The sequence below is a fragment of the Nomascus leucogenys genome, chromosome 22a (assembly GCF_006542625.1).
Source record: "Nomascus leucogenys isolate Asia chromosome 22a, Asia_NLE_v1, whole genome shotgun sequence".
Classification (NCBI taxonomy): Eukaryota; Metazoa; Chordata; class Mammalia; order Primates; family Hylobatidae; genus Nomascus; species Nomascus leucogenys.
The window spans coordinates 70288768-70315979 of record NC_044402.1 but is presented as its reverse complement, the minus strand read 5'-3'; the positions used below and the strand labels follow the sequence as shown (position 1 = coordinate 70315979).

At 34.5% G+C, this 27212-nt stretch overlaps 1 protein-coding gene across 1 annotated transcript in view; it reads right to left on the bottom strand.

Annotated features, from left to right (window-relative positions):
* The window catches only part of UBR3 (ubiquitin protein ligase E3 component n-recognin 3), a 254404-nt gene that overhangs the window by 52223 nt on the left and 174969 nt on the right, over positions 1 to 27212 (bottom strand). The window contains exons 28-31 of the mRNA XM_030802267.1: positions 25303 to 25515; positions 23541 to 23677; positions 17622 to 17707; positions 3269 to 3371 (exon numbers count right to left, since the gene is read on the bottom strand). Of these exons, the coding sequence (XP_030658127.1) occupies positions 3269 to 3371; positions 17622 to 17707; positions 23541 to 23677; positions 25303 to 25515 (539 nt within the window). The remainder of the gene's footprint in view (positions 1 to 3268; positions 3372 to 17621; positions 17708 to 23540; positions 23678 to 25302; positions 25516 to 27212) is intronic.

The window sequence follows — 27212 nt, the reverse complement described above, 5'->3', positions numbered from 1 at the left end:
AAAGGAACACATTAGTCTGTGGCATTTCTGCCAAAAGGTTATAACCTGAATCTAATCACTAGGAAATACTGGACAAAAACAAATTAAAGGACATGCTACAAAATAACTGGCCAGAACTCTTAAAAAAAAAAAAAAAAAAAGCAAATGTCATCAAGCACAAAGAAAAACTCAGGCTTAATTTCAGATTAAAGGAAATTAAAGAGACACGGCAACTAAATGCAAGCATAATCTTTTTGTTGTTGTTACAAAGTACTTTACTGTAACAACTGGCAAAATCTGAATAGGGTCTACATATGGTAGAGGCCAATATTATTAATAATTATTTCTCATGTGAATATCCAATTAACCCAGCACCATTTATTATAAAGACTATGATTCCCCCAGTGTTCCTTTGTGTCATTTCTGCTATAAATCCAAATATCCAGATATGTGTGACTCTGTTTTTGTTTTTAACAAGCACATACAAATTTATTTTCTCACCCTGCCCTTTATTACACAAATGGTGGCATAAAGTACATATTTTCTGTTCCTAGATATTTTCTTAACATTGTCTCTGGGTGTTGTTGATCTTTCAAGATCAGTAAACAAAGAATTTCACTTTTTTTTCCAAATTTATCAGAAATGTTTTCAAAGAACTTGGAACAATCCTATGACCCAGCATCCCATTACTGGGTATCTATCCAAAAGAAAATAAATTGTTCTACCAAAAAGACACATGTACTTGCATGTACATCACAGCACTATTCACAACAGCAAAGACATGGAATAAATCTAGGTGCCCATCAACAGTGGACTGGATAAAGAAAATGTAGTACCTATATACCATAGACTACTATGCAGCCATAAAGAGAATGAAATTATGTCCTTTGTCACAACATGGATGCAGCTGGAGGCCATGATCCTAAGTGAATTAATGCAGGAACAGAAAACCAAACACTGCACATTCTCACTTATAAGTGAGAGCTAAACATTAGGTACTCGTGGACAAAAGATGGGAACAATAGGCACTGAGGACTACTAGAAGAGGGAAGGAGGGGAGCAAGGGTTGAAAAACTATTGGGTACTATGCTCACTACACCTGGATGATAAAAACAATCACACCCCAAACCTCAGCATCTTGCAATATAATCATGTAACAAACCTGCACATGTACCCTCTGAATCTAAAATAAAAGTTGAAATTATTTAAAAAAATAGAAATCTAAACATAAAAATTAAAACCACAGAAATACTAGAAGAAAACATGGATGAATGCTTTTTAACTAGGGAGTAGAGGAAGGCCTGTTTAACTATGACTCAAAATTCAGAATAAATGATAAGATTAATATGACTATATTAAAAAAACTTTGACAAAAAATCATACATGAAGTAAAAAGACATTTGACAATCTGGTGAAATGTATTGCAACTTATAACAAAAAGGGCTAATACCCATAACACATAAACATATCTTAAAAATGAAGAGAAAGCTGGTGCAGTGGTGCACACCTGTAATCCTAGCAACATGGGAGAGGCTGAGGTGGGAGGATTGCTTGAGCCCAGGAGTTTGAGTCCAGCCTGGGCAAAACAGGGAGATCTGGTCTTTAAAACAACAAATAATAATAATAAAGAGGAAGGCCAGGCACGGTGGCTCACACTTGTAACCTCAGTACTTTGGGGAGGCCCAGATGGGAGGATCATTTGAAGCCAGGAGTTTGAGACCAGCCTGGACAGCAAAGTGAGACCCCATCTCCACAAAAAATAATAATAAGGAAAAGACCAATAATCCAATTTTTTGAAATAGGCAACAGATTAGAGACTTCATTAAAAGAAATGCAAATGGATGGGAATGAAAGATTGATGTCTATGAATTTATTTTGTTATCTAGTTTTTACTTCAGAAAAATATAAATTTTATACAATAAAATATAAGTCAAGGGGGAAAAAGTAGTCTTTAAATATTGAGGGAAAAAAACTGAAATGGGCTGAACTATAAATCAAGTTGATGGCATAATCACATGGGAAAAGTTACTTTATATGATTTAAAAACATAGTTTTTGACTACACATCCCTAGAAGTACATATTCTAATGACAAAGATAATTTATGGTTAGTAGTAATATTGGTATTTTAAAAACATAATTGAGGCTATACTTTAGTTATACAAATAATTATGTTAATATTATTAGGAATCAAGACTTTAAGAGAAAAAAGCTACAAGTAACAAAAAAGTTAAGAAATAAAATGAAAACTGTGCAATCTTATGTTGATTAGAAATACCAGTAAGAACTCAAGATCTTTTTTTCCTTTAAAAAAATATTTCCTAACTCTGTCCACTGAAATGGCCTATAAACAATGATAACCTAGTAGCTATTAGCTATGTATACCCCCTAGCACCCAGACTGTGGTCTCTAAATACCATTTGCCATTAAAAGGAACTAATTGGAGAAATGGCTGATTCCAAGTATAGAATAGAAAATGCACAAAACGAACCCAGGCCAACTTGTACCAGAAAGCGAGGATATGATGAAAGACTACTTGGCTCATGTCAAAAGTCCAAAAGTCAGTCTGGAAAGATTCTCACTAAAGTAAAAGGGAGCGATTTGTATCAAAAAGAAGAAAGATTGAAATGGAGTGAAACACATCAAATATATATAAAATCCATGAGATCATAAAATACACCAAAGACCAAACTTATTGGTCACTATTGGAAGTTAATAGGGCATCCATTCCTTACTTTGAAAATTTATAAATCGGAAAAGAATCAAGTATTCACCCTGCCAAACTGTGTTTCAGGGTCAACAAATAGTTGATATGGTGAAGTTTTTTATAAAAACATTCCATCTGATCAGAAGAATTTTTTTAAATCACCATTTTGCAGCACCTAATGAAATAATGGATTTTAGCAAGAATTATCAGGGGTCCTTAAAACCATTAGGTGAAAGACTGATGGGGCACTTTACAATGCAGGAATCAGACTAAAGCTACCTGAATCCACTAATTGTAACGTAAAAAGAGAGACAACCAGCCATTAGGTACCTCCACTTGACTATTTCATCTGCATAAAAATCAGTGAGATTCTTTAAAAGATTTTCTCACATGGTGGGAATTTGTATGCAATTTTTACAGACAGCATAATGGTAAACTGTTTTCAATTCTTATGATATATTTCTGTGCTTCATAAAGGAAATGTGAAAAAATCACATATATTGAAATTTCAATTCCATTTTTATATTTAACACCTATTTTTCATAAAGAGTTTTAATTGATTTTAGTCTTTCAATTATACTTACTGTGGATTCATCTCTTCTAACTGGGTGAGCTTTCTCCAGGGATTATACTCAGAGTCAATGCTATAAAGCCGCATGTGCAAGGCTAATACATGAAACAGCTGATCTGAAAAAATTGAAGAAAAGGTAATTAGAAAGTTCACACATTTGTTCCAGAACAAAATTCAGACAAAATTTCTAGTTATTTCATAAGGAAATCTGTTTCCTATCCTGACAATTAAAATTCACCAAGTTTAAGTCCCAATTACTTCACACTCTCTTTTATGGTAAACTCTGAAATACATATCCAAATAATCTGTGCTAGAATCTGGACGGTCCTTAGGCTCAATCTTAAAACAGGAATGGTTTTCCTCATCTCCTATCACAGACATACTTGTCCTTGACTTTATGCTGCAGCCTTGCCAATTTGTACTCCTCACTTTTGTGGTCTCCTCCTAACCAAACTTTACTATTATCTTCAATCCTCTACCCTGGGTAATATGAACCACGACATCCTAATAACTCACTGTTAGGTGAAGTTCTTTCTTTGCCTAATATGTCCCTCTAAACCTTGTTTAGACTGAAGAGTGAATTCATCATCTTTGGATTCTACATAAAGAAAACATAACTGAAATAGAGTATTATTTGTTACTATTCCAACTATTTAAATTTATTCTACCTGAATTATAACAATAATCTACCAATCTTGGCTTTCAACAAAATTCTGCTCATGACATTTAGAAGAAAATATCATGTTTAAAATTATTCTGGAAAAAAAACCCTAAGTATTGCTTCTGTATCTGATGCACCCCTTCTTTTTTTGTTATAAATGACAATAATTAAATTATTCTGCCACACAGAATAATAATTTAATTATTATTCTGCCACACAGAATAATTTAATTATGACAATAATTATTCTGCCACACATACATATTTGGAAATCAAAAGTCATATTTTAGAAAATCAGATATGATACTTCTTAACATATGATTAAAATTAATTCTTAAATCTAGGAAAAAAGTTAACTGAATGACACAAACCTATTACTGTTACTTATTTTCTAATTAAAACTAGACCAGATTTTGTTGCTCTGAGCCAGCAGACCTAGAAATTAACTACATTTTATGTTAACTTACTCAAGATCCATCAATATAAATGGTGTAGTATGGGCTGTGCATGTGTGTTTATGTGTATATGCGTGTATGCATATAGTAGTTTGGGAAGCTGTTATAAAACATATGAGAGCTGTAATTTGAGTAAAATAAATGTTCTACTCTATGGGGCAGGATAAAGGAAACATATTTTTGTAAGTTTCAATCTGATCTCTCTATAACGAACAGACGAATCTAAATACCTTACCCTGTTTCATCTCCTATTTATAAGTCAATGTGTAGCCTACATCTTCCTTAAATTTCTTCATTCTATTAATGACTTACTTATTATGTGCCAGGCATTATGTTACATTGATTGATAATCTCAATTAATTTTCACAAAAATTCTACTAGGTGGGTAATATTATTAACCCTCACTTTTGAGGCAAGTAAGTTTCCCAAATTTCCAGTTTTTATAGTAACCTGGTTTCTTAGACGATACTGAGAACAAGGGAAGTTTTAGCAGAGGAAAAACGTGACTAAAGATTGGTAAATTTTCTTTTATTTCAATTATACATATGAGATTACTAAGCATATAATTTATACTTTTAATGAGTGTTTTAATGACTAAAACCTAAAAGTGTTTAAAAAACTAAATTCTTCTCACAGAAAAATATTAAGATTATCTCAAGCTGCACGGTGAGGAGTTCTGCATTCTTTTTATATAGGTATTAACTTGATCAAAGGGCTCATTTTAATATCTCCTATCAAGATGAAGGTGGATCATCTTAGTTTCCCTAATTTAATCAAAAGCATAGAAGCTGCAATTGTACTAACCTGTTTTGCATTGAAACCACAGCCAGCACAGAAAATAACATTACATTCACCTATTTTCCTAATCCCTATCATAATTTAAGAATTTCACAATGTTAGAAGAAAAGTTTCTCATCATTTCCTTATTCTATAGATAAGAAAATAGGTCCAAAGAAAGGAAGTACCATTACTATATAATAGTTATAGAATAAATCTATAGTATGTAAGTTGGGCTTACATACAGGCAGATACATATATGGTTTGTACAAATATGAAATAAATTTAATATTGCCAGCTCACTCTTAATAGTTATTCTAAAAGCTAAGAATAGGATTCAAGATTTGCCACCTCTTAGTTATTTCTACCACTCCACTTCTTGGGGGTTTTATGATTAAAATAAAAGTACAGGATTCCTTCTCTCTCTGGCTCAGAGAACTGACCAAATAACCATTAATAACTTCAATTTGTTAATAAAATTCATTATTTATTGTTTATTCATTTTTTTGAAAATTTAGTCTTATCAGTAAGACCGAACTCTAATATTCATTTAGAAGCAAAAATACCTCTTATACCAGACAAATATTAAAGACGTAGGATGAAGAGAATCTATAATCATAATCAAAAAGTTAAAAACTTTAAAAAATGTATTAACTACCAGCTGCATGCATGACATTTAGAAAGTCGGAAAATAATTATATCAAGAAAGCATACTATTAAAATTTTGAGTAACAATAACGAAAAAGAATAACTCCTTTCCTAGTATAACACATTTTAAAATTCTAAAGTTTGATCCACATACATAAAAAGATTTGGAAAAGAGAAATACCTTTAAATTCATTTATAAGCGTGCTGTGATTTCAATCTATGTATAGGAAGCACCACTGTCTGGGAGGAGCCAGGAAGTCCTGGATTCAATCCAAGTCTGTACTAGCCATGTGTCCTTAAACAAATTACCTAACCTTAGTTTTACAGTCTGTAAAATAAATATAATATCATCTTTCTGGTCTATTATATAGTAATAATAGTTACAATCATAGAATAAATCTATAGTATGTTTGTAAGTTGGGCTTACATACAGGCAGATACATATATGGTTTGTACAAATATGAAATGAATTTAATATTTATAAACTTTACAACTAAAATTAGATATTACAACTAAAATTAGAGATTATTATACATTGGAAACATAAGGTCTCCACATAACATCACTCTACAAACACATATTAACATAAATTCTTAACTCTCTTCTCTCTTCTTTCCTTAATTTTTGGTACCACTCTCTCCTGGCTTTCCTCCAGTTCCTTCTCAGTTACTTTTATGTGCCCTTCTTCTGCTAATGAACCCGAAGAGGTGACATTTCTCATTAAAAACAAAAGGAAAAGGCATCCTTTGTTAGTCCTCTTTCCCTCTCATTCTGCACACACTACTTTACCCAAGCCCACTTCTACCTCTAAGTTCACAATGCACAAGGCTCTCTGATACTTCAGATGTTCAACAGGCACCTCAACATCAATACACCCAGACTCACCTGATTGTGTAGCCCAGCCCAGCTCCAATGTTAATTTCCTTTTATAATTCCTATTTGAGTGAATGACACTCTTATTTGAGTGAATTTCCTTTTATAATTCCTATTTGAGTGAATGACACCACTACCCATGCAAATATCCAAGGGAAAACTCGGGAGTCATCTCCCACAGCCTTGCCCTCCACCAATCCTATTGGTTCTGCCTCTTATGATCCATCCTATTCTGGACCACTCTGCCACTACACTGTTTTCCACCTAAATTGCTCAACAGAATGCTCACTCAGCAGTATGCCTTTTGGTTCACCCCTCCCAATCCATCTAATCAATAAATCTGTTCACAATATCTCATAATTGATTGCTGAACCACTGAAGGAACAGGCATAGAAAGCCCTTTATGAGCTAGTCCATTTTCTTTTTCAGGTTTATTTCTTAACCTACCTTCCTTTCTTTTCAAGTATTCCCCAATGTGTCATGTCGTCTCATGTCTTTCCAAGTTGTTCTCTCAGCCTAGAATAGTATCATTTTGTCCTTCAGGCCAACTCAATTCATCTTTCAAGAGCCAGTTCATGTGCTGCTCTATAAGGTTCTCTCTGATACCTCAGAAAGATCAGATTATCCCCTTACTTTATGCATTCTCCATACCTTTGCTATCTATTTTAATTTTGGCATCTCTTACACAGTCTTGTAATTATTTTTCATGTTTTCCTCTCTCCTTAGATGATCAGATCTCCCTGAAGAAGACAATTGTGTCTTTATATTTTTGTACCTCCTAGGCTAGCACAACTGCTTGACATATAATAGGATTTTTAAAAGTAGGCTGAGCATTATATATCTACAATTCTATGAAAAAATCATAAATATAAGCATAAAATTCATGATAGTTTTCTACTTTTCCCTTTCTGTTGCAATGACACACTGGTTCAGTTACCAAGAAGCAGGCCAATTAATCAGCCCTACTTTCACTTCCCCAAAAGAGACTGACCTCCCAACTCTAACTACTAAAGCAGTGCTTGACCTACTTGCTCCTACCATCTTCTTCCCATGCTGGTTCCCATGCGACAACTCATCTGGGATAAATTCTATTTTCTGCAATATCTAATCAAATTCTTTACAACTGTGACAAGTCTAAAGTATTATAATGTGCTTCATCACAAGACAGACACATCATTACTGAAACTGAGAAAACAACAGTGAAAGATCAGTTTGTCCTTAGGAAAATCTAAGACTTAATTGTAAGTACTCCTAGCTAGAACCAAAAAGTAAGGTTTAAGAAATCCTTCTACCTTTGTCAACATTAAGGTAAGACTATTTAAAAAAAAAACAAAACTCTACAAAATAAAAATATAACTCCAAATTTATTATATAATTGAGTTTCACATGTATGTGTATGAATACCACACACACACACACGCACACAGATACCATTATGCCAATTTTTATGACCTCAGGAATATCCACTTAAAGAAACTAAAACCAAAGTTATCATATGTTGAAATCTTTCAAAAATGCTTTTGAAACAGATGTTCCAGTACCATCCTGGAAACTGTGTATCTCTGTCAGTTATTTCTTTTCTTTTTTTTTTTCGAGATGGAGTCTCACACTGTCGCCCAAGATGGAGGACAATGGCGCAATCTCAGCTCACTGCAACCTCCAACTCCCGGGTTCAAGCAATTCTCCTGCCTCAGCCTCCTGAGTAGCTGGGATTACAGGCTCCCACCACCGCACCAGGCTAATTTTTTGTATTTTTAGTAGAGACGGAGTTTCACGGTGTTAGCCAGGATGGTCTCGATCTCCTGACCTCGTGATCTGCCCACCTCGGCCCTCTGTCAGTTATTTCTAAACATGCAAGAAATCTAAAACTGGTAGGTTATTTCTTACTATACTCATACTGATCATTAAGATATAAAGACATTAAAGAGTTATCCTAAAGACTTTCTGCCAGGCGCGGTGGCTCATGCCTGTAATCCCAGCACTTTGGGAGGCCAAGGTGGGTGGACCATGAGGTCAGGAGATCGAGACCACCATCGTGAGACCCCTTCTCTACCAAAAAATACAAAAATTAGGCCAGGCACAATGGCTCACGCCTGTAATCCCAGCACTTTGGGAGGCCGAGGCAGGTGGATCATGAGTTCAGGAGTTCGAGACCAGCCTGGCCAAGATGATGAAACCCCATCTCTACTAAAAATACAAAAATTAGCCAGGTGTAGTGGCAGGTGCCTGTAATCCCAGCTACTCGGGAGGCTGAGGCAGGAGAATCGCTTGAACCCAGGAGACGGAGGTTGCAGTGAGCTGAGACCGCACCACTGGACTCTAGCCTGGGCGACACAGCAAGACTCCATCTCAAAAAAACAAAACAAAACGAAAACAAAAATTAGCTGGGTGTGGTGGTGGGCGCCTGTAATCCCAGCTACTTTGGAGGCTGAGGCAGGAGAATTGCTTGAACCCAGGAGATAGAGGTTGCTGTGAGCTGACACGTTACCACTGCACTCCAGCCTGGGCAACAGAGTGAGACTCCGTCTCAAAAAAAAAAAAAGAACTTTCATAAATTGGTTCTATCTTAAGTCATACCACTGTTAAAATGCACCTAAGGTAAACTTAACTGGGTCTGTATTCAAGACTTCAGTCTTATCAGTCTAGTCATCAATGGTTAAATCACTGTCAATGGAAAAAACCTCAGCCAGGCAAGGTGACACATACCTGTAGTCCCAGCTACTCAGAAGGCTGAGGTGGGAGGATTATTTGAGCCCAGCAGTTTGAGGCCAGCGTGGGTAACAAAGCAAGACCCTGTCCCTTAAAAAAAAAAAAAAAATCTCAACTAGCCAAATGACTCTCTGAAATATCATGGGGGTGGGGAAAAAAAAATTTCCCTTTCTCTGCAACTGAATAATCAAAGTGAGGAAATGGGTCTGACCTACTTATCCTAAGGTGAATGTAATAGGTGTGAGTATATACCTCTCACAGCAAAGCCAGCTTCCACTGGTTCCTCTGTATGTCCCTGAGAAATCAGCCATGAAGAGATGGGAAAGAGCTCTTTAAATGAGGTCTGGGAACAGGTCCAAGAAGAAGGGAACTTCTGTAGATCTGGTTCCCAAGAGACAGAAAGTTGATGCCATGGATGACAGGAGCTAACTCATCTCTCCCTATCCCATTCCTAAGCACTCCAGGCAAGGCAGGGCAGAGAATCAAGTGGCAGTTATGGTAGAATTTTAGAGGGTTAAAAGACAAGTTTAATAATTATTATTATATATAATAACATATTATGTAAGATACTTTAGCTTATATATCTAATACTATTTGATCATTACATTAACTATGATGGATATATCAGATAGTATAAGTACCATCATCCTCACTTCCACAATGAGGTAAAAAGTTAGGTCAGGTTCCCGAAGTCCAACAGATAACAAATACACTAGACTCCATGTCTTCAAACTCCAACCCAGTGTTCTTTCCAGCACTATATGCTATGTTTTCGCCAGTCAACAAGGACACATGGGATTTTGGGAATAGAGTGGGGAAGTGCTGCTTCCTTTGGAGAGGTTTTTTCTGCCATGTGAGGAAGGGAAGACAGTGAAGAAAAAGGCTGTCTTTAGTACTTTCATACTTTCCATGCTGTGTTCCTCTCCTGCCTCCTGGAGTTCCTATGTCTCCACTCCCAGGCACACTATGCCATAATTCTCTGGTTACCTCAAGTATCCACAAGTATTATTATTAGCTTCATCAAATTGTTCACCTTCTACTTTAAGGTTTCAGTGACTAGAAGCCTCCCCTTTTCCCTTTCCGACAGAGCTTTGGATGGTAAGAGGCAGGGAGAGGACAATTCTGCTTCTGCATATAGGTAGTCCTAGGAAGAGAGGTCAGTTCTTAGGACTCCTAACTTCCTCTTTACTAAAGAGGCACATTCCATGAATCCAGGTCTTATTTAAGCACCTCATTTAAAATGGAGGTAGGGTTTGTCCCATCTAACTGCAGAAGAAAGAAGCTGCCTTGCCCTAAGCCAAGTAAGATCCAAAGACCCCTATGTCCTGATAGTGAAAATTACTATCTATGGTACTTGGTTCTTAGAATGCCCAAATTATAAATATAGAAAGGCCTGGCTACTTAAGTCACAAATCATGGCACTTTCAGAAAGGCCTTAAAGAAAATTTAAAGCCACTCCTCTAACTTAAATTTTCATGCCACATTCTTAAACCTCTCCAAATTAACAATGTATTTTGTTCTCAACAGATAAACTTTATCATGGAGATAAATCTCATTCTGTCCTCCTAATCTCATCTCTGAAGAGGTCAAAAGAAAGTTTGTCAAGTCCCTTAAAAAAAACTGCAATGGACTGAATGTTTATGTCCCACCAAAATTCCTATGTTGAAGTCCTAACCCCAAGGTTAGTATAAGAAGGCGGGGCCTTTGAGAAGTGATTGGTCATGAGGAAGCCCTCATGAATGGGATTAGTGCTCTTATAAAAGAGATCCCAGAGAGATCTCTTGCCCCTTTCACCACGTGAGGTTACAGTGAGAAGACAGCTATGTATGAGGAAGCAAGCAAGTCCTCATCAGACACCAAATCTGCTGGAGCCTTGATCTTAGACTTCCCAGCCTCCAGATCTGTGAGAAATACATTTCTGTTGTATATAAGCCACCCAGTCTGTGGTATATTGTTATAGACTAAGACAAAAATTGAGCTAAAAAGTGTTATCTTGCTCCTTCTCCTTATCCACACACCCCCTAATTTGACAATTATAGTGTTGAAATAGGAGAAATATTAATGTTGACATTTACAATCTATAGAAACTAGAATATATATTATAAAATTGAATTCTTACAACAATCCTCTGACTGGGTATTAATGAGGAACAGAATCTCACTCTCTAGTTTACACTATGCTGCCTTTTAATATCACCATCCTTTAAAAGGCTTACCAAACTCCTCACCTATCTCAAAAAGTACTCCTTATCTCTGAAAGTGTTCAAGCAGAGTGCAAACGATTGGAATAGTAGGTACAAGATGCCTGAGCTAGATAATATTTAGCCTAGGAGATTTCCTAAGTAACTTTTAGCTCAAAGATTCTGATTCTATGTATCGTGTGATTTCACTGACAGCCTCTATTTTTTATTTATGCACTACTTAAAATGAAGAGCAAAATATAAAACAAAATACCAAAATCTTCTGAATGTGTAAGATGTATCAAAAGAAAAGAGCAACAAAAACTCCAAGCTTTGATTTATTCTATAGTGTATGACTGTAGATAAAGTATAATTCTAAAAGTTCCTAGAGTATAACCCCTAGTCCAGCTATTTGCCTTTTGTTGTTAATGTCAATGATGTTAATTAACAGGGGGGAAAAGCTCCAGATTTGAGCTTTACATGTAACAGTTAACAACCATGAACATCTGTCAGGACACAGATCATCCAGTCTAATACACTAATTTTATAGATGAGAAACTGAAGCCAAAAACATAAAACGTCTTGCCTAAGCACATGCTTATGACTCCTAATTTGCTGTTGTCTATTCCACCACATATGCATCTTTCATGTTGGCCCTAAATACACACCAACTTGCTCTTCAGAACCTAAAACATTCCCAAATACCACAAAATCAGTTTTTAGCCATCAAATCTGATCAATAACTAGTCTCAGGAGACAATTTACACATTTTTGTATTAATTTATACCTTTTGACCATTATAATAATTTGATGGCCAAATTTTCCTTTTTTATGGTAACAAAAAAAAATTGAACAAAATTGTGGTTCAATCTGCTTGCAGAAATTGATATTTTTAAATTTGAAAAAGGCCTTCACAAGCCATCAGTGTCAGAATTTTACTACGAAGTGTGAAAGAATAAGGCCAGACTACTTAAAAGTAATTTTAGCCCAGGCATAGTGGTTCATGCCTATAATCCCAGCACTTTGGGAGGCCAAGGTGGGAGGATTGCTTGATGCCAAAAAATTGAGACCAGCCTGGTCAGCATAGTGAGACCCCATCTCTACAAAGAAATGTATTAAAAAATTAGTCGGGCCTGATGGTGTGTGTCTGCTGTCCTAGCTACTCGGGAGGCTGAGGTGGGAGGAATGCTTGAGCCCAGGAGTTTGAGGCTGCAGTGAACTATGATTGTGCCACTGCACTCCAGCCTGAGTGACAAGGGAGACCCTGTCTCTCAACAATAAAAGGGTAATTTTGTAAAAACTCATTATTTGTTTAACAACGTCTTTATGCTGATTAACTGTAGGGAGAAATTAATGTCAAAATAATTTTCTATAATTTTTTTTTTGAGACATTATCTTGCTCTGTCACCCAGTCTGTAGTGCAATGGCACAATCATGCCTCACTGCAGCCTCCACCTTCTGGGCTTAAGCGATCCTCCCACCTCCGTCTCCTGAGTAGCTGGGACAACAGGCGCACGCCACCACACCCAGCTAATTTTTTTTTTTCTTTTTAGAGATGAGGTTCTCCCTATGTTGCCCAGGCTGTTAACAACTTCTGGACTCAAGCCATCCTCCCCACTTCAGCTTCCCAAAATGCTAGGATCACATGAGTGAGCCACCGCACCTGGCTAATTTTCTGTAATTTTAAATTCACCAAAAATTCACTCTTTGAGCAAGTAGAACTATTTTAAGTTGCCTGCACAGATCTAAGCTGGGTTGCTTGCTATGAATAGCAAATCTGGTAGAAATTATTTACTGCAGTGACTATGCATAATTTCTTGATCAGATCATAGATTACATCAAAATTAAGTCAGAACTTCCCAAATGAAAATGTCAAGGCAAGAGTTTGCCTCATCCTCTCTTGACTAACATTTCATTTTTAATCTTTCTATAAAATCATGGAATCCATTTGAGACATGAACTGTGGTTTCTTAGTTAAACGACAGTAATAAGCAGAGAAATTCTCAGACCCAAAGACTGGAAAAGACGTTTACCTACAAATGAAATAATTTTTTATATTATGCTCCAATATTAATAATTTATCAAATGGCATTGCCAATGGTTTCGACAATTTCTACTTGAGAAATACACTGAGCATATCATGCCAAAAATGTGTTGAAAGCATGTGAACTTCACTAGAATTTATGGAGTGTCATATTTACTTTCAAATCACTTTAATGAAGAAATTAATACAGTAAGCTTAATATTTTTCTCAATAAAAAGTTATGCCTTTAATTTTTACATCTGCTTTTTCCAACATACGTTGCTAACCAAGTTGGTGGTACTTACTGTATATACCAATTTGTAACAAAAACTCTAAACCTCACTTATCTTTCAAAGTCTTGTTCAAATGCCTTGTCCACCAAAAGCTTCACAGATTCCGGCAGATAGATATGATCACAAACCTCTAAATTTCCTAGAACTTCTAGGAAATTCACTGCTGGAATCAGCAAAGTTTTTGGTGGACATGGCATTGGAACAAGTCTCATCTGCTGAATACAAGTCCAGCAGATAAGAATCAGTCTCTAGAACCAGTATCATGTGCTGAATACAAGGTCCTAAATGCCTGATCTTCCCTGGTGGGTAAGGAGGAGGGCTAGAGCTCTGACCTAGGAATTGGCAGCTGTGCTATATGTGAGAACTAACGCACATGGCCCATAGCAAGAGCAAGGGGAACCAGCCAGCAAGCTGGCAAGGAACAAAGAAGAGCTAACTGGTATCCAGTGCAGAAGGACTCAGGACTTGCAAAAATGTCTGAAAAAATGGCCCAAAACAAAAACAAAAACAAACAAACAAAAAAGGATTGAAGGTGAAAGGCTGACAAACGAAAATAGACAAGATAAATAGGAGAGTTAGCACATAAGGGCCTGGAAAGATCCCAAGGCAATGTTGTACAGTAGAGTGTCTGACTAAACCAGCGAGTGAAAGGTCTTAAAAGTTCTGCATCCTTTGGGACACTTAAGGGCCGGAGATATGTCTTATATAACTGAATTTAGAGTCAGAAGAGCTGGGCTCAAGTGCAAGCTCTGATATTTTCCAGCTGTGTGACTTGGCAAGGCAATCACTCTGAACTTGAGATTCCTTTTCTATGAAAAAGAGATGGCCGGGCGCGGTAGCTCACGCCTGTAATCCCAGCACTTTGGGAGGCCGAGGCGGGCGGATCATGAGGTCAGGAGATCGAGACCATCCTGGCTAACACAGTGAAACCCCATCTCTACTCAAAAATACAAAAAATTAGCTGGGTGTGGTGGCGGATGCCTGTAATCCCAGCTACTCGGGAAGCTGAGGCAAGAGAATGGGGTGAACCCGGGAGGTGGAGCTTGCAGTGAGCCGAGATCGCGCCACTGCGCGCCGGCCTGGGCAACAAAGCGAGACTCCATCTCAAAAAAAAAAGAAAAAGAAAAAGAGATAACATCTATTTCACACGGTTGTTCTAAAGATTAAATAATTTATGTGAAAGAACTTTACAAACTTTAAAACTACAAATGTAGGATATTATATTATTAAAATACCACACTATGCTGCTATGTGAGCTAATCTGAGTAACTTTTTACTATGGAAAATTTCCCAGACACGTATTTTTAGGACTGACCTTTTATTTTGATTGACACTGGTAACTACTCTCAACTATTTAAAAATGTTTGAAGACGTAGGTGAATGGCATTGTTCCATTTCAATTTTATTTCTCAGTAGAGATTTGGCCATTAATATTTTCTGCTTTCATTGTTGTAGAAAGAACAATCTTCTTCCCTTCTCCCCCAGTGTGTGTGTGTGTGTGTGTGTGTGTGTCCATAATTATATACCAGGCATTACGCAATCCTTTCTAGACAAAATTTATTAAAAGTTTTCTTGACTAGACAAAAATGTCGTAACAGAACAGTATTTCAAAAGTGTGATATTCTTAGAATGAAAAAAAGTTCCCTTATCATTTGCTTAATCAGTGAGGCATTTTCTCACTCTCCTCAAAAACATTATGGAAGAAAAAACATTAAAAATGAGATGTTCAAAAAGTTATAAAGAACAATCAATGGGAAAAGGAAAATATGAATACAATAAGATTTTTCCCTAGAAAAAAGATAGATTTTTTTTTTTAATAATACCACTGAAGTTGCACTGTAAGATGAAAAAAAATGAGATATTTGCACTGAGATCCCATGAATCATCATCAATTTAAGTCCTGGTGTACAACTTAAGTTTGAATTTGATTTGAATAAATAACAAATACTAAGTTCATACACTTGTAAGATAGTGGGATTTTGTATATATACAACATATTCTATATATATATGACTTACAGGCTGCTTTTATTAATATTAGGATAAATAAGTAACTGAACAATAATAAATTATATAAAAACTAAGAAACATATTAACTTATATTTAGGATAAACTTTATCATGACTTTTTCTATACTGGCACAGTATAATTTCTTATTTAGTAAAGGGAAAAATAAAGAAGCAAAAGTCTGAAAGTATAAATTTAACAATTTAAATTACAAAATTGACTCTGGTAATTAAAGTGATTACCACTAGAATTTTATTACTATTTTCAGGAATCTGGATAAATTCATTATTTACAAGCCTCTAGATAAGTTTAAGTGCCTCAGAGAAAAAAATAAGTAGATTTTTAAAAACAGAAAACCCTTCGCTAAAGTAAACACTTTGTAACACAACAGTTTCTGGAATATTATCAGCCAATGCCAAACATCAATTAATAACAAATTAACAAGAAGGAATAATTTATATAACTAAAATGATTATTATATCTATTAATTCAAACAGATTAGAAACTAAAACTCCCAAATATCAACAACTTCCTTTGAAACATACTAGTAAAGCACTGAATAGAAATAGGGTTTAGATGAATGTGTAAAGGGGTCAATACTCAGTTAAAAAATAAAAATAATCACCTCCAAAATCTTAAGTTCTAGGAATAAAGTGACAATCCAAAAGAAAATATCAAATTCTAATGCAATTTATAAGACTTTAAAGATAACCAAGTTAAAATTTCACATACGTTTGCTTTTATGTTAGAAATTTTAAAGTGCTTTTCATGGATACATATGTAACAAACCTGCACATTGTGCACATGTACCCTAAAACCTAAAGTATAATAATAAAATAAAATTAAAAAAAGAAATTTTAAAGTGCTTTTGATCATCCCTTTGCTTTGGAATCAATTCAAAATTACATATTTTTTGAAATAATATATTTTGTTACAAAATCAACATGTATTGATAATTTTTAATACTATTTTTTAGTATTTAAGAATATATATTCATTTTTCAAAAGAATATATTATGTGTTTTAAACAAGTTTTATTTCCTACACCAATCACATTAGGTAACATTTCAACTCCAGTGATCTGGGGCCAATAATCAGCTATATGGTGACATTCAGTAATATTATTCCTACTATGCACATTAATTCTCTAAACAATGACTAAAAAATGATAGCATCAAAGCCGCCATGCTCACGAAAAATCTACTTTAAATTACAAATTACACTTCTCTCAAATATATCCTTACAAACAAGATTGAAGAATTATGCTCATTTTATAACATAAAGTATATATAAAAAGCAAACATCTGCAATTTCAATACATTTTAATACACACATCAAAATATAGCACAAATACCTTAATAGCAATAATATAATAGAAATCTGTGGGCAACATATATTGTCTTTATAAAAATATTTTCTTAATTCAATGTAAAAATTCTTTAAGAGAATTAAAGTTTAAGGACAATTTTTTATAGCTGAGAATAATACAGTGCTTTAATTCTGAAACAGTATAAACCTCGTCACTTAGCATCACATTTATGTGCTAGGTAATCATAATCCAGAAAGAGCTAAATATTCATATGATTCTTCCAAGTACAAGATTAACCATTGAAAGTATATATCACTATCTAAATAGATCATTTATAACATAGACAAAATTTGAAATACACCAAAATGTCACTTTTCCTGTCAATGCTTCCAAAAATGACAGAATTTTTTAAATTTAGCACTATTTAGTACTTACTTAAACAAGACCTTTTGCCAGCTGTGCTTGCACCACCTGAACACAAATTGCCTCCTCGATGAATCAATTCAAGTTCTAAATTGGTTCTGTAAGTAAAACATTATATCTCAGTCATTAAACTGAAGATTCTTTATTAATCTGCTTTATTGACATGTCTGAATCAACCTAAAAAATAAAGTTCTTCAACTTTACTTTTTGCAAAAGCAGTTTTTATGTTGTATCAATAATATATTTATCTGATATTTAGAAATACAAAGGGAACAATTTATCCATCCTTACTTATATGTTCATATTTATACCTGCAAAAAATTGCACACATCATGGTGTAATTGTTGCAAAGTCCCAACTCTTGGCACATACTAAAAACTAGGCCTTAAGAAAAAAACTGCAACATATTTCATAAACCTGCATATGAATATGAAGAAAGAATTTTTACTCCAACGTCAGCCACTGTGTAGGTGGTTACTGCCATATAAAACACAAAGGCATGCCAATTTTTCTATCAGAGAAATAGTTATCATTCATTGGAGGTTAGATGGTATCTGGAAATCAATATTAAGAAGCAAAATCACTAATATCGAAATGGCTATGAACAACACATATAATTTAACAGCAGTCTCTCTTATGGACTTCTAAAACTAGTTTCATTAAAATACACTGTGTAATTACTGATATGGCTAACCATCAATATTGTTCATACAGACCTGAAATTGCAAGGTATTTAGCAATTATTAGCTTACAAAATAGCAATATTTAATAAATCAACATTTCAAAAATCAAACTAATGCAGAATCTAAGGATTTACTCAAAAACAGTAACAGTGAAAGAACCAATTAATTATGCCAAAATAAATGACAACTCTGAGAAATAATTTAAATTGTATTTTTCTTCAACAGTATGAATACACTTAGACATACCTTTATTTTCTACAACCAAAATTGACCCTAATATGCATTTGACCCTAATAGTGAGATATTGTCTCCCACTTAAAAAAAAAAAAGAAAAAAAAAGTTTCAAGCTTACTCTTTGCAAGTGAATTCATGAAAGACTATTATCCTATTGTATTTAAAACAAAACATTTTGCACTGGTTTGGTTGAATTTTCAACATGGATTTTTTTTGAGATTATATTTCCATGTATTTACTTATAAATGCAAATTGTTAAAAAATATTAATATTCCTAAGTCTGTACATTTGCCACCCATTTCTAAAGGAATGCTTTAATCCTCTCTACTCAGGGTGGGAGAAAAAGCAATTTAACACCGATAATGTTCCAGCTCAGAGCTCCATCTGGTTGCTGCTGATAAGGGCATCTGTGTGACAAGGGAATTTTCCACCCTTCAGGCGATTTGCATTGCTCACTGAACTTCTAAAAACCTACCAGCAAAGAAGCAGGGACAAGGATTTCATACTAGTGGACAGAAAGCGAGCGGAGACCAGCATGTGTTCCTTCATCAAGGGAATATAAATGAGATCAATACATTTTGTTTTCACAAATCTTCTGTTGCCTAATCTGTAGAAAAAAATTAATGGCTATATTCTCTTATAAAAACTAAGATTTCCTAGATAGTACTTTTAAGAGAGCTAACCAGAAACACAAACAATACTTACAAATGAATGTCAAAACCAGAATGTCAACATTTCACCATATTTGCAAAAATATTAAAATATAAATATAAGAACAATTGTTTTCTCAATCCCCAAATATAAAGGATGACAAACATGTTACTAAGAATTTCATTGTAAAGAATACTTGAAAAAAACTAGTAAAATCTAATTAATTATTCCAGATTATGACTGGAAGATGTCCTATGCAATATTCTTTCTGAATTAAAAATCAAAAACTACCTATCCAAAGGATTAACGTGTAATAATATCTAGGATTTTACATTTCTTGAAAATTTTTTTTGAGAGATGAGGTCTTGCTGTGTTGCCCAGGTTGCATTTGAACTCCTGTGCTCAAGCAATCCTCCTGCCTCAGCCTCCCAAGTATCCAGGAATAGGCGCACACCACTGCACCCAGCAATATCTAGGATTTTAAAAATCAATATGGCTCTAAATATCAGCTTTTCTTTGTTTCATTTATGTCAAAATTGGTCCTTTGAAACATGCTAAAGAACACACAAATGGGTCATATGTCCCATGTCCAACTGCTGAAAATCACACAGCAATATTATGTTTCTTTCCTCCTCAATGAATGATGCAAAAATAAAGATATGCTGGGAGTGGAAGTTTTCTGAGCTTTTTGCTGTCAAAGAAAAGCAGACTCTTTTATATATTCTAACACAAATACATTCAAATTAGTTTGGAAGAAAAAAAAAGAGGAGAAAATCTCTACATCTGAAAGAATGATGAGAAAGACTGTTTAAAGCCTACCCTAGTGGCCACCTAGATGTGCACATTAAAAACCCCTCTAACTATGCTCCAGCTTCTTTTTGCATGACCAAAGTATGCTGTCCTCTCAACCCCCCATTCAACACTATTTTAGACCACAATTTGAAAAGCAAACGTGTGTACACACACTACACACCCCACATTCTCAAACACACGTTGGTTTGGTGAAAAGGGCAAAGCTTCTGGAAAGAGATCTAGGTTCAAGGCCTGAGTCTACCACTTAGTAGTTGAGCAAGTTACTCAATTTCTCAGGGAAAAAAAAAACAAAACAGTATCTTCATCCATACCACAGCCTATATTATACAAGAGGCAATTCAAGTTTTAACTTCTCCAGGAAGCCTTCCTGGGACAGGAAAAACAGACTTACGCATATTTTATATTTCAATTTGCTCATCTTCCCTTTAGAAGTTCTACAGTACTTTCTCTATATGACATTTTTAAAAACAAATTATATTCTGTTATATAGATTCATGTTGTATTAGTTCCATCTCTCCAACTAAACTGTAAATTCGTGAAGAACAGGGACTATTTCAAATATAGCTTCTAAATTCCCAGTGGTACCTGACAAGATGCTTAAAAAGAAAAAAAAATGGGAACTGACAACATCTTTCTTTTGATATGTAACCAATTATAAGATTCTCTTTAGCCCTTGCAGTTTATTTTCTTTCTTTTCCTAACTCTTCCATTCCCTTAAACCCAGTATTGACCCCACCAAGCCCCAAAAAAGGCTTGTTTTAGGAAAGAATTTTTTGTTTTTTTAAAAGGATTCATAATTTGGTATTTAGCAAGCATCTCTTTTATTTTGAACATGATTAGTTTACAAAGTAACTAACCTATGAAGGTACATTCACTCTATTGAGTACCCACCATTTAAAGATGTCTCTGCACCTACATTGCAGTTACTTATGTTCCATTTTCTTTCCATTTTTCTCTATACAAACCACCTGCTACTCACCAGTATCTCTAGACTATATGAAACTTGAGTCCAAAAATCCTTGGAAAAATCGGTTACTGAAATTCATGTCATTCACTGTTTCAAGAACAAAATAATGATTGGTACTGAAAAAAGAACTTTCTTCCCCCCAATTTGGTTTCCATTATCTGTTTAGATGACTGACATTTGCAAGAGAATGAAAATTTTGGAAATACATTAAAACTTGAATGTAATGGTTTTGATTAATTTTTAAATTATTTTAAATTTGAATGGATTTTCCAACAGTTTCTTCTCTGATACCCTCAGAAAATTCTCCAAGGCTTCACCATGCAAATAAAATTTAAAACCAAAAGACATGTACTGTCTTACAAAAAAAAAAAAAAAAAAAGAAAAGCTCTAAAACTCACCAGAAACACTTTGTTTCCAAGTATCCAAAATTCAAACCCTCTGAAGGGCAAACAAAATTACTTATTCAGCAGGGAGAAATTCAGGTCTAAGAAATGAGGGTTGTATTCCACTCACATTACTAATACTAAATACAAATAAACGTGCAAGTTCTAATGAATTATACATTTACAAATAACTACATTTAATTCAAAACTTAATTCAAAGTAAGTTTATTGCTAAATATTTTACTTAAATATTTAAATATTGCTAAATATTTTAATGTTCACCTTTTAGGAATAAATGTTGTATGTTATATGTTATGCATAAATAAGTTATATGTTATGCATAAATAAGTTATATGTTATGCATAAAAGGCCTGGTTTCCTGTTTTGAGAAAATTACAACCTATTTAAATACAACATACTTTTTTCCTTCAATATATGTTGTTCATTTCTGAGTCAATTTGTTTATCTTATTTTTTATTTCTTTAGACAGGGTTTTGCTGTTGCCCAAGCTGAAGTGCAGTCGCTCAATCACAGCTCCCATTATCACTGCAAGCTTTTTTCTATAAGTTACTTACAAACTTAAACCAAGAAATAAGGATCTAAAACTTCCACTAAATTATATTTAAATCAAATTGTTTGATTTATCATACTACAGGGAAATGCCAAGTACAGATTATTCCCATTCAATAAAGATTTTCTTAAAAGGTCAACTCTAATAAAGTTAAAGGCATAAATAAATGAGCAACATAAATGTGTGTAGGTCTGTGATTGTGTATGTGTATAAATATGTATAGCAGAACTGAGTTGATCCATATTCAACCCAATCGTCTACAATGTTATAATCACAATATCATATGGAAGTTCTGTAAAACCTTGGCACCTTGGCAAAGTTAAATTATATTCAGTTTTGTTTTCACATAAAGTGTCTTTTATTGCAAGAATGTAGTAACTAGTAACTCTCCAGAAACAAAATACTAAATGTTATGTCTTCCCCAAAAACATTCTAGATAAACAAGAGGCTAGGAATATACAGACTACAAAGTTACTTTCCAATCCATTAAATCCTTTTACATCAACCCATGTCCAGTATTTGCATTCTCAGACCAACTAATGTTCCTTATCTTGAGCTCTAATTTGCTTGCTGCAATTATTCTAAATCTGGTTCCATTTCTCCTGGGTTCCAAAGGCTATGTATAGTTCATTTACTCTTTTGTTACCCTCTGTTCCAGGAGTGGGCCAGAGAGAATAGCCATGATTAACTATATACATAATAGAACCTATAAAAGCTAAACATAGGTGAGGAAAAAGGAAGATAGCAACTGAAAGAAACACTAAACCTTGACTCAAGAGATCCTACTCTGCCACAAACTTGCTGTATGACTTCAAGTCACATTACCTCTCTAAATCTTACCTATTACAATATTACTTAGATAAAATCTGAAGTATGCTTCCAAAGATATTGAAGGATGTACAGAGTCAGTTTTGGCAGAATGCATTTACAAGTTCTTAGTTGTGTCTGTTTCTCCTCTATTTACTGCTTTTATGGTTCTGCATTTTCACTCAAGTTTTCCAAAATTCCTATTTAGAACTACTGCTTCTGTATTGCATACAATTAGACTAATCCTTCCTAATCTGAAAGATGAGAAACATTCACTTCTAACAGCTTTCTTGAGCCCCTTACTCACTACAAATTGAAGTTTAGAACCTGCCTGATCCCTTGCTTCGTCTCCCTTATCTGATTTTTCTAAACTCCTGTCTTTTAGGTTATCACTAGATCTTTCCAGTTTCTATTTAAAACAAAGTTCTTTTATTTCTTACTGTTCTTATTTTTCCATAAATCAAAGTGTTTAACATATTACAACGTTTTAGTTCTCAGTATTATCACTTTTTGACAGGTCTCACATATAATACTCACATGTTCGAGGTACGTATCTGTCTCAAAATGTTAGTAACATACTTCCCCCCATGTACTATAATGCTTAGTAACATTTATGCAAATATTTCATTAAAATAAAACCTCTTCAGGAAATAAAAGAAAGCTGCACAGTTATAGTTATCCTAGCAGGCACTAAAACTAGCCATAATTTCAACTGATATTAAAAATATGCATCCGTTAAATAAATAAAACAAATATTTATTAAATAATAAAATCAACTATTAATAATAAGTAAACTAAAAAGTATATACTATATATACCTACCTAGCAACAGAGTACATAAAGAGAAAATCATTGTCTGGTGAGCCCGGGGTCTTGCTATAGTCTCTATATTTCTTCTGAGTGGTATTTTTTATATCTTTCATTACAGATTCCATTTCTTTACTTAAATTTGTTTCTGACTATAAAAAAATGCAAACATACATATAAAGTTTATATTCACTTTCTTTAATAATGGTCTAAAACTAGAATCTTTATTATATGAACATAGTAGGAAATTAAAATTAAAAAGTCAAAACAGAACATTATCTATTATAAATATATTTAGTGTACAAAGATAAAACCAATCAAAAAATACTCTCTAAACAGTGATCTTTTATTCTAATTCTACATTGTGACTGGCAACACTGTAATCCAACTATGAATTAACCACATAAATTATGCTAAGCCAATGAGATGATGGTATTAAAATAATGTGTTAGAACAAAGTTTCCATGTCTATAAAAAACCCGACTTTCATTTAAGTTCATTTTTCAAAGAATAATATCAATGTCCCATAAGTTTAAGCATATTTTAAACACATAAGAATTTGGATTTATAAAATTTTAAAAAGATCACAAATTCTAAAATTAGTCTTCGCTTGACAAAGGGAATTGTCAGATGAATCTATCTAGGTTTAAAGTATGCATTTCTGTTTCAAAAGTCAAATATTCACAATTTTTACAAATTTACTACATAAACCAGACACAGCTGTCACTTCTCTCAGAGACCATATCATAAATCTATAATGAAGGTTAAATTTTTTTTTTTTTTATGAAGGTGAACTATTTTAAGAATTTAGACCAAACAAATCCTACTGGATGGGATAAAAGATGAGTTTCCCCCTACAGTAGTCTGACTTGTGATGAACAATTCAATCAATTACACAATATTTTATCTCTCGAATACACATACACACACAGTAAATACATGTGCATGTTTGTGTAAATATATCTTCTTAATCCTAATATACCTCATGGGTATATTTTTAAGTGATTAAATTGTGCTTTATATTGAGATACACACACACACACACACACACACACACAGAGTATATATAGCTTGTGTGTTTGTTTTTAAATACTTCAACATCATTTTTTTTTTTTTTTTTTGAGAGGGAGTCTCGCTCTGCTGCCCAGACTGGAGTGGAGTGGCACGATCCCAGCTCACTGCAACCTCTGGCTCCTGGGTTTAAGCAATTCTCCTGCCTCAGCCTGCCAAGTAGCTGGGATTACAGGTGTGTGCCACTGTGCCCAGCTAATTTTTGTATTTTTAGTAGAGATGGGGTTTCGCCATGTTGATCAGGCTGGTTTCAACCTCCTGACCTTAAGTGATCTGTCTGCCTCAGCGCCACCACACCTGGCTAATTTTTGTATTTTTAGTAGAGATGGGGTTTTGCCATGTTGGCCAGGCTGGTCTCAAATTCCTGACCTTAAGTTATCTGTCCGCCTCAGCCTCCTAAAGTGCTGAGATTACAGGTGTGAGCCACTGTGCCTGGCCTACTTGAACATCTTAAAAGGGCCTAACTATATCTAAACCTATAGGGGTTCTTGACCTAGAAGATGTATATTAAAACTCAGAATTTAGCCTAAAGAGAAGTATAGCCTTTGATAATAATTTGTTCTATTACTTTTATTTAAGTATAAATAGAAGAAAACCTCTAAAAGCAATTTCTACAAAATATGTAAAAGTCCAGAGAAACTTATAAACTGAATGAAAATGAAAGCAGAAAATCAGAGTTGAGTTAACCAGGATATTTATGCCTTACACTGATGCTTACTGGGAAAGCTCCCGGTCGTCCCTGCAGCTCCTCCACTTCCTTTATGAGATCTTGTATGCTTTTGTTGCTAGGACGTTGCCAAGGGTTATTTTCCACATTGCTTCCAGGATAACATGGAAGAACACTGTTAGCAAACTGCCTACAGAGGGGACACGTGAATTCTCCTTTGTCCACTGAGAAGCCCTGAAGAACCTGGTCATTCTAAAAGATGAAATAAACATACAGATGCATGATATACACATTCATAGAAAAGAAAAATTATACCACCCATTTTATAGTAAATTAACAAACCATACAAAAAAGACATCTCTAATATATGTCATAAAGAAATAAACAAAATCCTTCATTTAAACTGTTAAAGTTCACCAAATGACTTCTTACATCATAGCAATTACATAACACTTGCCCTCACCAATACACTGTTGAAGTATCTTACTCTTCTTTCAGTATGAAACATTCAAGTGATGGTGCAATTAATCTGAAATGTGGATTTAAGATAAAGAATAATTCAAAAAACAGGCCACATTAAAGTGGGTCGCCCTTCTCTTACCCCATACCCCTGTTTTCATAATCTGTAACTGACTACTGGGAAGATTATCCCAATGCTCATGTTCTTTGATCTAGGATAAATAGCTTTTGAGAGTAAATAAGCCTCAAAAAAAGTGACTTCTAAGGGGTCTAACTGCTAAATACAACTGATTGGACAACTGAGTTAGTGCTCATTTCATTATATCTTGCATCTCAAGTACTTTAACTAAGTGAACTATGAATTCTGTTTTTCACTTTTTGACATTAACTTTTTAAGTCCTTAAAAATGTAACAACATATCTTCCTAAATCCAATTCTATAAACATTTACTAAGCTCCTACTATGTGATAAATGCTGTGCAAGGTGATAGCATAAAGAGTTAAGATACATTTTTCCTTCTTAAGGTACTCACGATTTAAAAGCAAAATCAGGCAAATAAATTATAGTGTGATAAATGCCACAACAGAGAAGCCTTCCCAGAGAAGATGATTTGTGAGTTAAGTTTTAAAAATACATGAAAAAGAGTGTGCTAAAAAATTGGGGCAACGGTCCTGGTCACAGAAGAACATTCTGTGATAAGCTTCTTGACAGCCTTAATTCCAAAGAATGCTAGATACTCTTTTTTGCTGTAACTGAAGCTAGGTTCTCTCCTGAAGCACCCCCAGAAACCCTCTCAACTCACCCTCCTACATCTCTCACATCTCAGCACCCTCTGGTGCTGGCCCGAGATCATTACTCCTGCATTCCCTTGTCTTTGTGGCTCATGTCATTTAGCAATACTATCCTTTTCCTTCCTTTTCACTGCCACCTACTGCCTGCAACCACTAAAGACTTTGGTACCTCGATATGTTTTCCTCATCACTCCAAGTCCTGCATCTTCCTATGCACTTTCACTATATATGTATACAACCAATCTTATACCTTAGTCCTTCAGCTCCTTAACCTCATCAGCTCCTATAGTTTTGGCCTCCACTCTACTCCAGCACCTGTTACCATAACAACATCCTTGTCCTGTAATAACTCAAAATTATTCGAGATCTGAAAATATTAAATTTAAACATCTTATATTCTGACTACCAACTTCCACCTCCTTTACTCCCTTCTTTTTCTCCCAGTTCATCAGGTTTTTCCTATCCTATCTGCACACCATTGTCTACCACTTCAAAACTCATGGCAACACTTCACACTCACCCTCCACGTGTCCTTTCATCATTCACACCAAACAAAGCCTTCATACTAAATTAATCCAATGTATGCCGTCTCCAATTCTGCACTCAAACTGAGTGTTGTCAGAGAAAAATAAAATGCCTTCTTGCTACAAACTGTTTCCAACCTCAACTTTCTCCTTGCATACTGCCTGGCACTCTTTC